The sequence below is a fragment of the Alosa alosa genome, chromosome 16 (genome assembly GCF_017589495.1).
Source record: "Alosa alosa isolate M-15738 ecotype Scorff River chromosome 16, AALO_Geno_1.1, whole genome shotgun sequence".
Lineage (NCBI taxonomy): Eukaryota > Metazoa > Chordata > Actinopteri > Clupeiformes > Clupeidae > Alosa > Alosa alosa.
Genome location: NC_063204.1, coordinates 20,765,995 through 20,781,912, shown reverse-complemented (window position 1 = coordinate 20,781,912; position 15,918 = coordinate 20,765,995). Strand labels below are relative to the sequence as shown.

At 40.8% G+C, this 15,918-nt stretch overlaps 1 protein-coding gene across 1 annotated transcript in view; it reads right to left on the bottom strand.

Annotated features, from left to right (window-relative positions):
* Positions 1-5,955: 5,955 nt before the first annotated feature.
* The window catches only part of trpa1b (transient receptor potential cation channel, subfamily A, member 1b), a 28,674-nt gene continuing 18,711 nt past the window's right edge, over positions 5,956-15,918 (bottom strand). Inside the window, exons 15-29 of the mRNA XM_048265871.1 lie at positions 15,387-15,501; positions 14,206-14,372; positions 13,706-13,796; positions 13,322-13,381; positions 12,569-12,667; positions 12,054-12,124; positions 11,412-11,565; positions 10,161-10,250; positions 9,456-9,625; positions 9,066-9,195; positions 8,756-8,938; positions 8,549-8,617; positions 8,350-8,451; positions 7,803-7,918; positions 5,956-6,999 (exon numbers count right to left, since the gene is read on the bottom strand). Coding sequence (XP_048121828.1) covers positions 6,609-6,999; positions 7,803-7,918; positions 8,350-8,451; positions 8,549-8,617; positions 8,756-8,938; positions 9,066-9,195; positions 9,456-9,625; positions 10,161-10,250; positions 11,412-11,565; positions 12,054-12,124; positions 12,569-12,667; positions 13,322-13,381; positions 13,706-13,796; positions 14,206-14,372; positions 15,387-15,501 — 2,008 coding nt within the window. The 3' untranslated portion in view covers positions 5,956-6,608. The remainder of the gene's footprint in view (positions 7,000-7,802; positions 7,919-8,349; positions 8,452-8,548; positions 8,618-8,755; positions 8,939-9,065; positions 9,196-9,455; positions 9,626-10,160; positions 10,251-11,411; positions 11,566-12,053; positions 12,125-12,568; positions 12,668-13,321; positions 13,382-13,705; positions 13,797-14,205; positions 14,373-15,386; positions 15,502-15,918) is intronic.

Below are 15,918 nucleotides of genomic sequence, written 5' to 3'. Positions count from 1 at the left end.
AAGAAATGTATGTCATTAGAATGAAAAGATGTATCAATCTAATTTCCACCCACTTCAAGGTTGCCTTATTAATGACCTCTATGGGATCAGCTGATCAAGTTTGACTGACAGCCTGCCGCATTTCTTTCTTTCTTTTTGGCCTTTTTTTCTGTGCAGTTGAACATTTTATCCCCATCTAGGGAGAAATTAGCTGTGTTATCGGAAACCTCAGTATTGTCGAACCTGCGCGTTAGTTTCTCTAAAACTTCAAAGATGAGGAAATAAAAATGTCCTTGGCGCCAGAAGACATTTCTGATTCTGTAACTGATAGCCTCTGGTGCTAGCGCCCGTCCAGTGTTTCCACTTTGTCCATCAACCTCTTGGTTTCAAGACCAACTAAACCACAGAGAGCGCGAGCAACAGTGAGAAATGCAGCACATGAGAAGTGGGAAAGTAATACTATCCCACCTGACTCTGTGCTAATTACTATGTTGATAGCTTGTCTTGTTATGTCTCATGCTCATTCTTTTTTTTTTACTAAAGACTTGCTTTTAAGAATGAATTCTACAGTATGTGTACTATACTGTACTTTATGCATTTTCACTGGTGTAGTGTCACGACACGTGATTGCAAAAAATCTTCCCACAGGAACTGTTCGCAGTATCTTACAGTGTTTTCCAGCAAATCTGATATCTGAGAGAATGTGCATCCCATTTTAATTGGTATGAAATTATGATTTTTCATCACAATTGCTGCCCTTGGCCAAGCATTATCCAACAGCACAGCTGAGAAGCACGCTTGGTTTTAACCGAGGGTCTCTGCCAAGTCTAGTGAGCTCTTGGAAGGAGTACTATAAACAGCTCTAGTGTCTATGGCACTCTGCAACCACTCAGAGAGCTTCTCATGACATAAAGCAATCAATGTCCTATGTAATTCCCATTATCAGTTATGTTTATTGTGATGGCTTTGCTAAGGGAGACTTTGACATTGTGCTGTTCATCTTATAGTATATAGCTTATACAATTGATTGTTTGAATTGCAAAAAAGGGAGTAGTGCATTTAAAGCCCCAATAAGTGAGATCCACATTAAAGTGGCTGTGGAGTAATGTGCCTCTGTGACTCCTTTTTGTGTAGAAAAGACATATGATCCTCACTATAGGTCATGCTGCAAAAAAATAACTCCTCAATATGTCCTTAGTTGCCACCTGTAGGTGGAATAGAAAAAACATGTTTCAGGTGAAAAAAATCTTTTTTAAGGGTGTTTACTGTCCACACATGGGGCCTGTTGTTTTTATGCCCCCCTCAAGGTAAAGCCATTTTTCTGTAACCAGATGAAAAAGAGGCAAGAGAGTGCATCTCTCTCTCTCTCTCTCTCTCTCTCTTTCTCTCTCTCAGGGCCCAAGTGTTTCTCACATTTCTCTCCCTCACAGGACAGGAATGCTCCCTAATCCAAGGACACATTCTCAGGGTTCCAGTAATCCCGTAGCTCCTGAGTCTTTCTTTCACATGAAAACGGCACATCAGCTGCGTCTCCCGTGTGTGCGCACCCTGAAAGAGGGATCATCCTTGAACTTGTCATCTGGCTGATATTCAATTCCCGTGTCTATGTACTATGATAGAAACATATTGGCACACAACCATCTCTTTTCATTTTTTGGGTATCCATCACTGTGTGTGTGTGTGTGTGTGTGTGTGTGTGTGTGTGTGTGTGTGTGATCCAAGGGACATCAATATAGCTCTAACACGCAAGGTCTTCTCTGTAAACCTCTAGATTTATTTCTCTGTTTGTTTTACGCGTTGAGTAGACAGTAGACAGTATGATGTGTTGCCACGGTAACAAACCCACAACAGATGTCATATGGACAAAAAAGTTTTTTTTTTTTTTTTTTTTTTTGAAAAAACTAATTGCTAATAATTTAAATGATGTCAAGTCAGAAGGCTTTGTAGAAGAGGAGAAATCTCCTCTTGTCTGTCAGTGAGCACATTAGAGGTCACTATTTGGCCAGCCTGGTTTCCCAGTCACTTCTCAAAAGTCTTTGAGCCGCCAAAGACAGGTGCAAGCCGATGACATCAGCGCCAATTTGCACTCTCCTCCTCCTCCTCCTCTTCTCTCTGTCTCTCTCTCTTTCTCTCTCAGACCCTGTTCCCATGGTCACCAAGGTCTCCCATACAGCTGCAGCAGAAAGCAAATGGCGTGTAACTGCATGAAAATGGCCATTAGGAAAATCAATGTGACCCTCTTTTACAAGACCTACACTCTTGGAATTAGAGGGAGGTTTAATTGGTTTCAGTGTCCAACTGGGGGAGTATGTACTTTCAGGAGGTGCTCTTTTACACTCTGTTCTACACAGTGACCTTAAAGCTTATGAAACTCTCAGCAATGTCAGAAAGACATTGCCCATTTTTTTTACTACTGTACTATGTGAAACTATAACTCTAGAATGTAAACGGATATATACTGTACTTGTAAAAGAAATCATGGCAATCTATATGGGATATATATAGTATATTGTTTTGTTGCTGATTTTGTTTTTGATGGTAAAAAGACTTGGTTGTTCATTTGGTTGTTATTACTATAGCTAGGGATGTACAGTACACCTCCCCTGTGTATATCTGAAATCTAAATGTTCAACTCAGTGGGACATCTACATAATTAGATGGTAGCAAAGCAGACAGCTTCAGATTCAATTCTGCCATTTATCCCTGCAGAGCACCCTGCACACTCAGAAAACAGCAGCAGTGGTGGTGGTGAACGTGTGCTGAATCTCGGTGCAGAACAGACACCCGCAGGCACATGGACACCTGAAGGTAGGATCACACAGGGAGGGATGATTTGAACACAATGCTCATGCTGTTTGGATTAGCTCTCAGTAAGATATGTATAACCTATATTGACATATCCTGTATCTCTTCCACATGAATACTGCACATCAGCTGCATCTAATCTCTTGTGTGTGCATGCACTTAAAATTGACCGGACAGTTTTAACTGCTCTTAAATACCAATACCATGACAAAAAGCATTATTTAATAGAACATTATTGTAAACAGACCCTTATTAGAACATTAACATCTACATCATATGTGTTTGTGTGTGTGTGTGGGTGTGTGTGTTTCTGTATGTGCGTGAATGTGTGCGAACTCTGGCAACATGACAACATGAACTGACAACATGAACTCTCTGTCTGTGTGTGTGTGCGTGTGTGTGTGTGTGTGTATGTGTGTGTGTGAGAGAGAGAGAGAGAGAGAGAGAGAGTGGGTGTAAATGTGTGTGTGTGTGTGTGTGTGTCACATGCACAGGTAGCAACATGACAACATGAACTGTGTGTGTGTGTGTGTTGTGTGTGTGTGTGTCTGTTTGTGTGTGTGTGGATGGGTGTGTTTCTGTATGTGTGTGAATGCCTATGTGTGCGAACATTGGTGGTTCACATGTACAAGTGGCAACATGACAACATGAACTGAGTGTGTGTGTGTGTGTCTGTGAGTGGGTGTACATGTGTGTGTACTCTATGTATTTCTGTTTGTATGTGTGTGGGTGTGTGTGCATGCATGCTTGTGTGTGGGAAAATTGGTGGTAAGTTGTAGGATTCTGTGTAAGGAGATGTCTTATCTCCTGGATGAAAATTATATTCTTTCCCATTCATTTCCTATGGCGGTCATTTTTGACCGTAAACAAAAAAAGTGTTTCTACGTTGAATAAATCACTAAAAATTCAAAGAAAGTAGTCAAAATAAATTATATGTGTTCAAAAGCCTTTTGTGAAGGTTATCATAAGATCTTGAGGGAATCTGATGAAAAATGCCATATTTATGGTACAGGGAATGTGTAAATCATAAGTCATTTTTGACCGGAACAGAAGGTTAAAGAGGGATACCTGAACTTGTCATCTGGCTGATATTCAGTGTCTATGTAGTATGATAGAAACATATTGGCACATGACCATCTTTGTGTGTGTGTGTGTGTGTGTATATGTGTGCGGCTAACCCAGTATATTATTGTAAAAAGCCTAGGTACATGGGGTTAGTTACTTTACTGTAAGAAGAATGGGTTTGGTTCAGGGAGAATTGACTTTATATTGAAATCTATATACCATCCATACTGTACTGCTCTACTCAAAGCAACAAACAATAACAGCTGGTGACAGTGTCCCTCAACATCCACTCTGGGAGCTGAAATCATCTGTATCCATATATAATTTTCATTATCCACTATGTTTATTATGATGGCTTTGACCTGTTTGAGAGGGACATTGACATTACAATACAGTAATGTATACAATTACAATTACAATATTTTTGATACATCTGATGTTCAGAGAGCATATTCTGTCCACTGAAATCTGTATGCCACCCCCATTATGTTTACACAGTCAGCCTCACCATCACCACTCACATACTCCCCCGTAGTGGGCAGAGAGGACTGCAGAGCTTAACCTAAGTACTGCTATCGGCATCTCCCAGTGTACACTTTCAGGCCGGGAGAAGGCCTGTGTTTTGAGTGTAACAAATGACGCACCTGTTGTGGTGTTTACCCGGGGGAGCAGGAAGAGGGCAGAGCAAAGGAGCTAATCGCTATGAAGGCCTCGTCCATGTGTGACGGATGGGACCTTGTGAGACGCTTTTTATTTAGTCTTTTTTATGTGCGGACATAATTTGCTTTTAGAGGCGGTGTTGAAACAGACTCCTCCGGTCCGTGTCGCAGTTGCGCCCCAGGGGTTTACGGCTGTGGGAGTCTAGGGGAGAGAGATGGGTGACTCGGAGTCCACTCAAGTAACATGAAGAGAGTTGTCACCAAGAAAGTGGTACCGGACTCTCTTTAAGATGGGCATTTTGGGGCCTGTTTCTTTTGACCCGATACCAATGTGTGGGATAATTTTTTAGTGTATAGTGTAAGCAATAATTTCTCCAACCTGATCATTTAGACTGAGACATAGCCTGCAGCAGAAACATACACAGGAATATATTCAGTAACTAAATTCATGTCATTTTAAGGGTGACACATTTTGTCCCAGAGTTTTAGAATAATTTCAATTAAACAACTTCCTGTGATAGTTTAATACATCTAGCCTGTTGGACCATGTTGAATCGTAAGGTGTCAGGGCTTTGTTAGATACTTCTATTTCTCACAGCACCCAATCAAGGCATTTCTAATGCAGAGAATTTGGCGCCCATGATATGAATGAAGGCACAACTGATGTGAAGAAACTGCGTGGGACTGTAAGGAATGCAGTTTCATTTCTAACCAACTGGCACAGAACCTCCATATATCCATATCTATGCTGGAGTTGTGATATCCCCACCGTTCCCATGGCACTGAACTGCTAAACAGACACTAAATGAAATTTGTTCTGTCACCGCCATTTTAACAGCCCCCATATCCTACATGACTCCCACTCTTCATTACAGCCAATCAGCAGGCTTCGTTCAGAGAGGGCCTCGCTTTCCATGGGAATTTCACCTCGAAACTGCATAGCGCTAGGATACAAAGCCCTGTTGAATTATGGGAGCCGAGTCATAAATCTGAAGTATGCTTGCTCTCCTCTGCAGTCGAGTGGGCACGGAACCGCTATGCAAAAGCCTCGCGGGGTTGATAGGTCTGGGCAGGGGGCCAGTTGGAATTTACATGCTAATTCTTCTGCCCAACCCCGAGACCCCCAAGAACTGATTGGGGTAATAAATATCTATCTGTGATGCTCCGCATAGCAAGGTTTATAGTGGACGGGGCTCTGCCCACGTGGACTTATCAGTGCATAAATCAGATGGCTGGCTTTTCAAATACCCTTTGCTGTCTATGTCTTGTTCAAGTGCACCAGTCCACCTCACACTGGGGTTTGACACAACTCTGGCTGTTGTGCCCATGCAGTGTGAAAACACACTCCGCCAAATGTTTGGACTCGTCTGACAGCTTCAGAGAGGGATTCCCACACAGCATATTTAATGCATCAATTATACGGTCAAGAAAGTTGAGAAGAGACAAGCAGAGGCAAGCATCATGTATTACTTGACCAACCACAGAATAACCACAAAATTGAGATGAAATAAGTCACAGTATTAAATATAAGATATACTGTATATATGACCATGCTTTATAGTAACCAGTTACTGTGTACTTTACACTTAATCAGCATGTGAAATTCACAACGTGTTGTTGTACTTGCTGTGAGGGTTAGTGAAATGGAAGTACGTCAGATGTTATGTCTTTGGTAAATATGTTCTCATCAACACTTTTATGCAAAATGGGGCGAGATATACTGTCTACTTCTGTAGACTGATCACCAGATGCATATGAAGCAAGACTGTATACTGTATGTTGTGAATTACAGTACATGCAGAAAACAGGTACATACACATATTGTCACATGCAAGTAAACTGATGTCAAATGACAAACTTTCATTTCCATTACAACATGAACAGACAATCACAGGGGAAAAGAGTGTAAATAATCAACAGAAATTTTATAGGATACTGTGATATGTTCTAACAGTCTAAAAAAGAACTCCAGTCCTCCACAAACATCTTGTTGTTTCTCTCCTCAGCAAGCATAATTGCAATTTCAATGTGAGGATATACAACCATCCTGTCTTCATCCCAACCTAAAAAGCACCTATATTGACCTAAATAAAGATATAGTTAAAATGTAGCTGTAGCACACAAGCTGGCGAGCTTACAAATGTTCAGGAAACACCTGACATGATGTATCCCTATAACTATATTTTCAAGATAAATAACTGGCACTGAATACAACACAGGAAAAAAGGGTTTGCTGAGGTCTCTGAAACCTTTCTGTAGCCAATTGTCTCTTTGACCACCAGCATACCAGGCATACGTGCAATCAGTGGTGACTTGACTTAAGAGATTTGACAAGGGGGATCCATCTGGACCTTTGGAGCGGCCCCTCCGGCCGCTGTGGGCATCGTCCGGTCCGTCGTAGTCATCCGCCTCCGACGTGATCTCCATCTTCTGCAGGATCAGCTTCACCATGCTGTGCTGCTTCTCCAGGACGCTGTAGATTTCCCTTAATCTAAAATACAAAACACACACACACACACACAAATACATTTGTAGGAGCCAGTTGAGTATGGAGGTGTAATCAACTTTCAAGAATGTCAGGAATGTTATTTAGTTTTAGTTATGCAGTAAGAGTATGTAAATTCATACATACTCTGTAATAGTATATCAAATTCACTGTGAAGAAACAAATATGTAAATCGCAGGCAACTGTAACCATCATATAAAATCTTGTGCTGTATGAATGGGCAAGCATGTAATTTACATCCTGACCACTAGAGGCCACTCAGACACAGGTAATATACATGCCAACTATGCTGCATTAATGATTAAGACAACACACTTAGCCACCACAAGTGCATGTCATAAGTGACCAATATCAAGTAGAGCTCATTGATGTTGTGGTTAAATTCAATTTCCGACCTTACATTAGCTGCAGTTTTGAGACCACTAAAGCACTGTCTTTGCGCATGTCTGGATGAAATAATGATTTTCTTTACCCAGCAGATTAGGTAACGTTAACATGTTAATAAATACACTGGAAAGAAACTTCTAGAAAACATTTAAAGTGAAACATGGGTGTAGACATTATAAGACCAATAATTCTGGTACATTTTGGTATGGCCAAGAGGGCTATGTGTCACATCTGCCATCTCTGCTTGTGAGGGCAATGAAAATGGTAGACAACGACCTCCATCACAGACATCAGAAATGTTTCAAATGTGGGCAGAGGGAAGCAAACTAAAGCTATTCACTTCCTGTAAGCCGTTCACTTCCTGTCTGTGAAAGGGAGGCGTCAGGTGAGAGGAAGGTCACCTGAGCTTCTGCTTCCTCAGCTCCGTCTCCACCGGCGTGAGCTCCTGGCCACCGGTGTTCAGACGGCTCCGCACCGCCGACACGTCCCTTGAGTGCCAAAACTTGAACATGCTCCTCTAAAGGAAGCACACACACACACGCAAAATCCAACACGTCAGCATTTCACAGTGATTTATTAATTATTTTATTTTCAATGCTTTTATCTGAACAAAGTTAGATCACCTAAAAAATGTAAAGGCAAGGGTTTTAGTGGAGTGGAGGTGTCCTTTTTTGTTGTGTAAAGCACTTTGGTCTTAAATGTGCTATATAAATTAAACTTACTGACTTACTCACTTGCTTACTTTTCTGGCAGCTGAGACACACCTCACAGAGGGCAAGTTAAACTGTTTTGTTGTCAGAGAATTACGGCCAGCTAATTCACATATGTCGGCTGGGGTGAACTAATTGCCTCATAAGTGCTTCTCTGTAAACTTCTCTGTAAACTAACCCTCTCCATATGGATCAGTGATAAAGTCTAGGTACAGTGCCACTGTTGCCAAATACCTACATTTCTGCAGGGCTTGTTAGGATAAACAGTGATGGAGGACTTGTCCACTCGCTTAAGGATCCAATATGGAAGCTTCTCCTCCAGGTTTGTGTGAAGATCAATCTGTAAGAGAATAATTTGATTACACCAAAACAAGCGCACAAATCCAAAACAAGTTTTCTTCTTTTTCCATCAAGCGGCTCGGATGCCCTTCTCCGACCTGCATGGCGATCCGCTTCAGACAGGCGTTCCTCTGCACTTCAGCAATGTCTCCGACTGCCAAACCAATCTACGAGAGCCCAAATGGAGACAAATATGTTCAATTTAACAGGGGCCGATTCAAGTCATTACCGACAATTAGCGACAGTGATTCACCACCGCACCCCCTCCTCCTGCGGGGCGGGTGAACGAGTGCGTCTGTCGTTACCATGAGGTTCATGAGCAGGATGGGCATGAGGAGAATGAAAAAGACGAAGACCACGTAGGTGATCTGGGGGAAGGCCAACCGATTGCCCTCGAAGGCCGCGAAGAAGTTGCTCTGGTAGTTGAGCTCCCCCACCATCATCACAAAGGTCTGAGCCAGAGACAGGCCTAGCCAGTGAAACTCACTCTGAATGGGACAAAAACACATGATTAAACCTCAGTTACTGGTAATCATAATGTGCGGACACTGGGAGTATGTGTGTGTGTGTGTGTGTGTGTGTGTGTGTGTGTTAAAACTGTAAATGCTTGCTCACCTGATGGAGCATGAGAGCATAGAAGGACAAGCCAAATGCCAGGACCAGGAAGATGACGAGCACAATGACACTGAACAGTGTTTTGATGATCTCACCAAACATCACAACATAAATTCCAAAGTGCTCAAACCCTAACATGCGAGGCAGATATATATATATATATATATATATATATATATATATATATATATATATATATATATATATATATATATATATATATAGAGAGAGAGAGAGAGAGAGAGAGAGAGATAGTGTGTGAAATGAGAGACACAAGAAGACAGAGGTGTTTAAAGCTTTAAATGGTCCATAGACCATAGACCTCTTTATCATCCACCTGTCTGACTTTAGTTTGATGATGACAATAATATGCATGCAAGGTACCAGTACCTCTGCAGGTAAAGCAGGAAGTTGACCCAAGCCAACAGGATGGCCACAGCTCCGGCCTCCCAGACCCAGTTGTCCTCCACACCAAACATGATCGGAATCGTGAACATCAAACTGGCGATAGAGGTCGCCCATTCTGCTGGGTTCGAGGGGTCTTTCAAGTACTTCATTTTCTTCATGCGAAACAAGAAAATGGTAAAGATTTTTTTTTATCGTTATTCATACTCCACATGTCAGCAATAGTAGAAACACATCTCCACTGCTCCATAGGTAATGCAACCAGTATAATATTGTATGTCATCATAATATCACAGAGGTGATAACCATCACATGCACTCAGGGCAATTGTTGTATTTAAACCCATGCAAGAGAGAGATGGTAGTCAAAACAGAGCTGGCCCTGATCTGGCCCACCTCCGCATCAGATCAGAGCCAGACACTGGCCAGATCCTATTCAGCTGGCCATATCTGGGTTTGCAGATGCAGATGAAAATAAGGGGGAGGTCCTCAAGGCCAGAGCTCATTCCCATTTCCAGGCCTAGTGGTTGTGCAATTCAGACACAGACACAGGCACTGAATCATGGGTAATGGCCCGAATGTCCTCAGTGAGAAACCTCGCCTTGAAGGTTTTCTCTTTAGAGTGACGCCGATTTATTGGCGGGTGCGACATGCGATAGCATGGGTAATGCGATGACATGAAAACTGTTACCTGCTGTGACATCTGAGTGATCTGCTTTAATATGGCATAGCAGCTTATGACAATGACCATGATCTTGCTTGAGGTGATTAGATAACTGCTCTGTGGAAGGGAAACAGAAAGCAGAGAGAAGATTAATAATACGAGAAAAACTCATCTTTTATTTTGATTTATTTCTTTCAACAGTTTAATGGCTCAGAGGGCAATTTTGTTCTAGTCAACCTGAAGTGCAATGCTGTATTTCATAACTTCTAGTCTAAATGTATGCAGAGTAAACAGCTTAAACAGCTTCTTACAGCAAACACATTGTTTACTAAATTTCCTCCAGGAGCTGAATCCTAGCTTAATCGCAGCCTAATACCTGTGTAATGCTAAACTCTACACTAACACTCCCTTACTTTCAAGACAAATAGCAATATCCCAAATGGGCTCAGCAATGCCAAGAGCAATAGGCATTCTAACCTTGAAGCCGGGAATGTGATGTATTACTCGCAGTTCATAATGAAAGTGAGTAAATTAAGTAATAGGACAAGGACAAGGTTATTACCCAGGAAATGCATATGGGATGATGATGAAAATCATTAAAAGTAATAGCACATAAAATGTTGTGTCAACGCAAAACACATCTGGCCAACAAGGCCACGTGAATCATGGGAAGGTCCTGGCTCGGACAAAGGAAGTGTGTAAGAGAAAGGTGACAAGGTGATATTACCGTAAAGTGCTATGGAAATCAGTAAGGCGCAATACCTGCATGCTTAATACATGCCTGCCCTGCACATACTTTAAGATCCCACTGGAAACACACTTGACTGGACACTGAGATCACTTTTATGGAATGGTCCTTATACATAGTCACGACACCTTACTGTAGCTGTAGCACAAAAGTATTTTTGCACTCTCTATGGACCCTTTCAAGAGAGTTCCATTATCAGCATCATAGTTGGCCCCACAAGACTTCTTTTTTAACATTCCATATGTTATCTTAATGCAGAGGAAGTAGATTGGGACCCAAATAGAATGTTCAAGCATTGTTTTTGTTTTTATTGTTGAAAGGGTCCATACTACTTAACATGATTTCTTTCTCTCCATAAACATTATTCGTCACCTTCATTGTTCCCTCCACCTGCCTGTATGCCTTTTGTTTCCACACAATGGCTCAAAGAAACTTTTATTTTTTCTGCACCGACTGAGTTCTCTAATCAGCGAATAGAGTGTGTGTGCGTGTGTGTGTGTGTGTGTGTGTGTGTAGGCTGAGTGGAGTACCTGGCGGATTGGGATGGGGCTGACCATGACAGATGTTCCGTTCTGGCCCATGGTTTGCGTAGGCCTTAGGTTGATGATGAGGAAGGTGAGGGGCAGCAAGCCAAGCAGGTATATGACCAGATTGAGCAGGTGAACTTTACTCCCGTACGCCAGCCTGCCAGAGATAGCAGTAGCGTTCATAAAATCAAAACCTCTGGACGGCTTTCTCTCCAGCCGGGGGCTCATTTCCACCATGCATTTGCAGTATAAAAGTATCAAAGGAAAGAGGAAGTGCTCCTTTTTATAGCATAAATGAGACCAAGCCATTAAATATCAATGTGATAAATGGAATGCACATAAATGAAAATTAAAACTATGTTGGGTGAACACCAGAAGTGTTTAAATCAATTGATATTAAACCCTGGTGACCTTTTCAGTTTTTTGCTCAGGAGTATATAGCACAGTTATACAAAACGAATGTGCGACATACAATCCAATATTGTTGTGAAATCTCATCTATACATCATTTTACATTGATATCTTGTGGATGTGAAATTAAATTTCTGTCCTTGCTGATAGATTACTTAAACTTCAAAATATGCTGTAAATGAATATGGCATGACAAATTCTTGCATAAAATGTGTTGCATAAGCACATGCTTACCATTTCATTTCAAGGTACTTATTGCTCACTGGGTGGGTAAGAAGCTCAACACGGTGGTACTGCACCATGGCCTGTGAATTTGCAATGGAAAATGTCAGCGCTTTGATGTTCCGTTGACTTTATATTTCGAGAAGTACAGCAGTCAGTATTTCAGCTGCAACATACCATGCATTTAGATTATTTTAGCTTTGGATAAATGTAGGCCCATTTTACTGTTGTGGCTTGCTGTTCATTTGCGTTGTTTTAGTCAAGTTAAAAATAACAGTAACAGACAGGTGATATTTTAATATGAAATTTGTCTGCTTGTTATTCATGCGAATTAAATATGTTTTTTTGGTCTGACACCTTAGTTTACTATTCAAACAATGAGCCATGGCATGTTCCATAACTGCAGTTCCTTAACTTTTGTTTATCGATTGGAATAGCATTTTTTGATGTACAGAATCACTATGAATCTATTCCTTTTTCCACACCCTGTTGAATACTTGCTGGAGTCAATGTTTACAGTCACTTACATTCATACATGCCAAAGGTTGCATTCTCAGACTCTTGTCAGTCTTGGCATGTTTCTTCAACTGAACTGGTGCTTGGAGCCACTGGAAATTATACTGGATCTGTAGGCAAAATGAAAAACAGTCATCCCTAAATCTGAGCATAAATAATCTATGAGGTGGTTTGCAGAAGCAATGCAAGGGGGGCAATCCAGGACACCATGTGGAGCTGTGTAGCTGGTGTCCTGAGAAGACCCCAAATGGCTTTATACACATAACCTTATGAAGAATCTGTACAGGAGCAACTGTTTGAAGTGTTGGATCAAAAGCATTGAACAAGTTAAAACCCAAGTTAAAAAAAGAAAACAATGATTGTTTAATTTTAACTGATTGCATGAAATGGTGACAGTCAATGTTTGTTTAAGGATATCTCATACATGATTCATAAAATATTCTTGTATTTTGGTTTTCCAAAATTCTTCATGTCCTTCAAAAAGTTAAATGATTTCCTTTTAATGGAAATGTAAGTCAGTGTATCAGCAGTGTACTCTGTCTCTGTTATGCAGTGAAGTTCACACTGTGGTAACCTCAGCACTTTCTTTTTCTTTAGCACACTTTGTCTCTCTCTACCTCTTTCCCTGTAATGTGTTCAAAACACTCTTTAAGACTTAATTAAGTTCATCATTCATAACGAACCATATTCATAATGATCTGAAATACAGTATGTTCATTAAAAGCATTAAATATATATGTGCATTAAAATATGTTTATACGTACATGGTAGTCAGGGCTGTTGGCATCATGGTCTGACTCTCTGATGCACAGGTCCAGTAAGTGCTGTGCAGAGTGCAAGTATCACAGTTACATGGTTAGTATTTAAAGGATACGTTCAAAAATGTCCAAATAGCAACTGAATGTGAAGATATGCCTATGCTCGGTGTTGCCCAGGCATTGAGAAGCCTCTTGCTGTGACCATTGAAGTTAGCCTGATCACCAGCCAAAGATTAACCATTTCTCTTGTACTACCCCTCTCTACCTCAGTGGTGTTGTATTGAATATAATGCAAGTCAATGGAAGGGTGCCATTGATGTATTCATATCCTACAGAATTCTATAGCCCTTTAATACATAAACACAGATTTTAAGGAATGGACATACTGACCTTGAAGGATTCGGGGATTAACTCAATTAAGTCAATAGCCACACAGCGATGGTCAGAACTATGCTTAAATGTTTTAATAGCTTCGTTTAACCTGCAACATGACAAAAAGTAGTTTATGATGCTATATGTAATCAAATGGATCAGAATTGGTAATGTGACTAGTAGCTTCTAGGCCTATTAACAATTTCTTTAGATTAGCTATTAACATGTGAAAGGGTTAATCAGTGCTATAAATACCATATCCTTTGGGGGAAAAATGAGACATTCAGGATAATTGTGCATGTTTTCCAGTATCCAGTCTAGTTTTATATGTTTTAATGAAAAGGCTTTATGATTTCAATTATTGTATGATAAACCTTTTGATAAAAATATGACATCTTCAGTAACATCCAAAGCAAGAATAAATGTTCCTTGTTGTTGTTTTGTTAGATCACTATAGACCATAGATGATAAGTTATATAGTACAGTGGTGACATAAATGGAGAAAGTGGTCACGCTACCTTTCATTATCAATGATGGCATCTGCCACTTCCTTTTTCCCATGATGCACTGCTTCATGGAAGAAAGAGGCATCGCTGTTGTTCAGAACAATGGAAGCACCTCTCTCCATCAGAAGTTTCACTGCAGCAACATGTCCCTCTCTGGCAGCCAGGTGCAGAGCTGTGTTCTGTGACCAGGAGTTGAGAAAGGTAAACAGAATCATAAGGCCATTTAGAATCAGAATCAGATTCAGATCAAATTCATCAGTTCGTCAGTTCATACAAGGGACTGGTTCCAGCCGTTGGTGTCACTCTGGCATACAGTAATTGACCATTTCCGTGCTTATGTATGTATTCTGTTGTATGTCTAGAGATGCATTGTTGGAGAAGCACAGTCTGACATTGAACACATGGACATACTTGAGCTGAAACATGCACTCTTGCAAAGAGGGTATGCTAGCTAGGAGGCCAAACACTGTGGGTGTCTGATGCTACCGTCTGTAGGGGAGTACAATTTATTCACTGCACAGATCCGTACCCTGCTTGTCACTACCGGTATTACACTAAACCAGCTTGAACTTTACTGCCAGTTTGGACGATGACATCAATGTAACCTGTATTATAAGAAACACAGTCTTGCACTGGATTTAAACCTGCACCCTTGAACACAGGAAGTGAGCATGCTAGTATGGAAGCTAAATTTACTCACTGCACAGCTGTATACCCATTGACCACCACTCAGGCTTTAACTGTTTGAATTACATAATACGGAAGTTTGAACAAACTTGTAAGCAATTTGTTAACATGATGGCAGACAGAGATGAGTTGCGAAGTCTTGTATGTGTGTGGTAGGCTGCCTATGTGGTTTGGTTAGTTTCAGTGAGGAAACCAAAGGTAAACAAGAGCAGTCAGGTGACTTCTGACCTCTGACTCCCGTTACAATATTAACCAAAGTGAAACAAACTTCCAGCATCTACATTTTCAGCTGGATTCAGATGATCGTGGAGGAGGACAGAAAAATGTGGACCCTAGTAGCCTATTATTTACATAACATAACTTTGCTGTGTCACTACATAGAGGTGAATTAAGTTATTAGAACATGCGTGATAACTATTACTTCCTTGGGAACATCTTTAGCCTCTGCAGAAAATGGAGAAATACCTAGGATTTTTGCAATGGAGTTAATATACTGAGACACATACCCCATCCTCATCGGCCTTGTCCAGTAGTTTGACGTTGGCTGCCAGGAGGATTGTCATGGTCTGTGTGTAGCCCTCGGCAGCGGCGTGATGTAAACATGTCATGCCTTTGTAATCACTAAGGATGAAGGGGGAAGGAAAACCTGAGCTAAACATACTCCTTACTGCCATATCACAGCTGTTTTTGTGTCAAGTTGTGCCAAGATCTTAGCAAATATTGTCTTGGTAGAATGACACTGAATCCTTATTTTATGGATTACACTAATGAAAGGGTTGTTCAACCAAGTGACATTAATGAATATCACAACTTCCTACAGTTATAATCAGTCAACAGAGAGCTTACTTTAAAAAGGAGAAAGATATATCTGACATGTTACCTTTCTCCACTACAAGGAAAACAAAATAGTGATTTGATCACCAAATATGTATTTTTGGGTAAATACTGTATTTATCATCTTAGATTACCGGCTAAATCAAATATAGACCTGTCAAATATTTGTGAGTGGCTAGTATCTTCAGTGTAACTCTTGGCAAT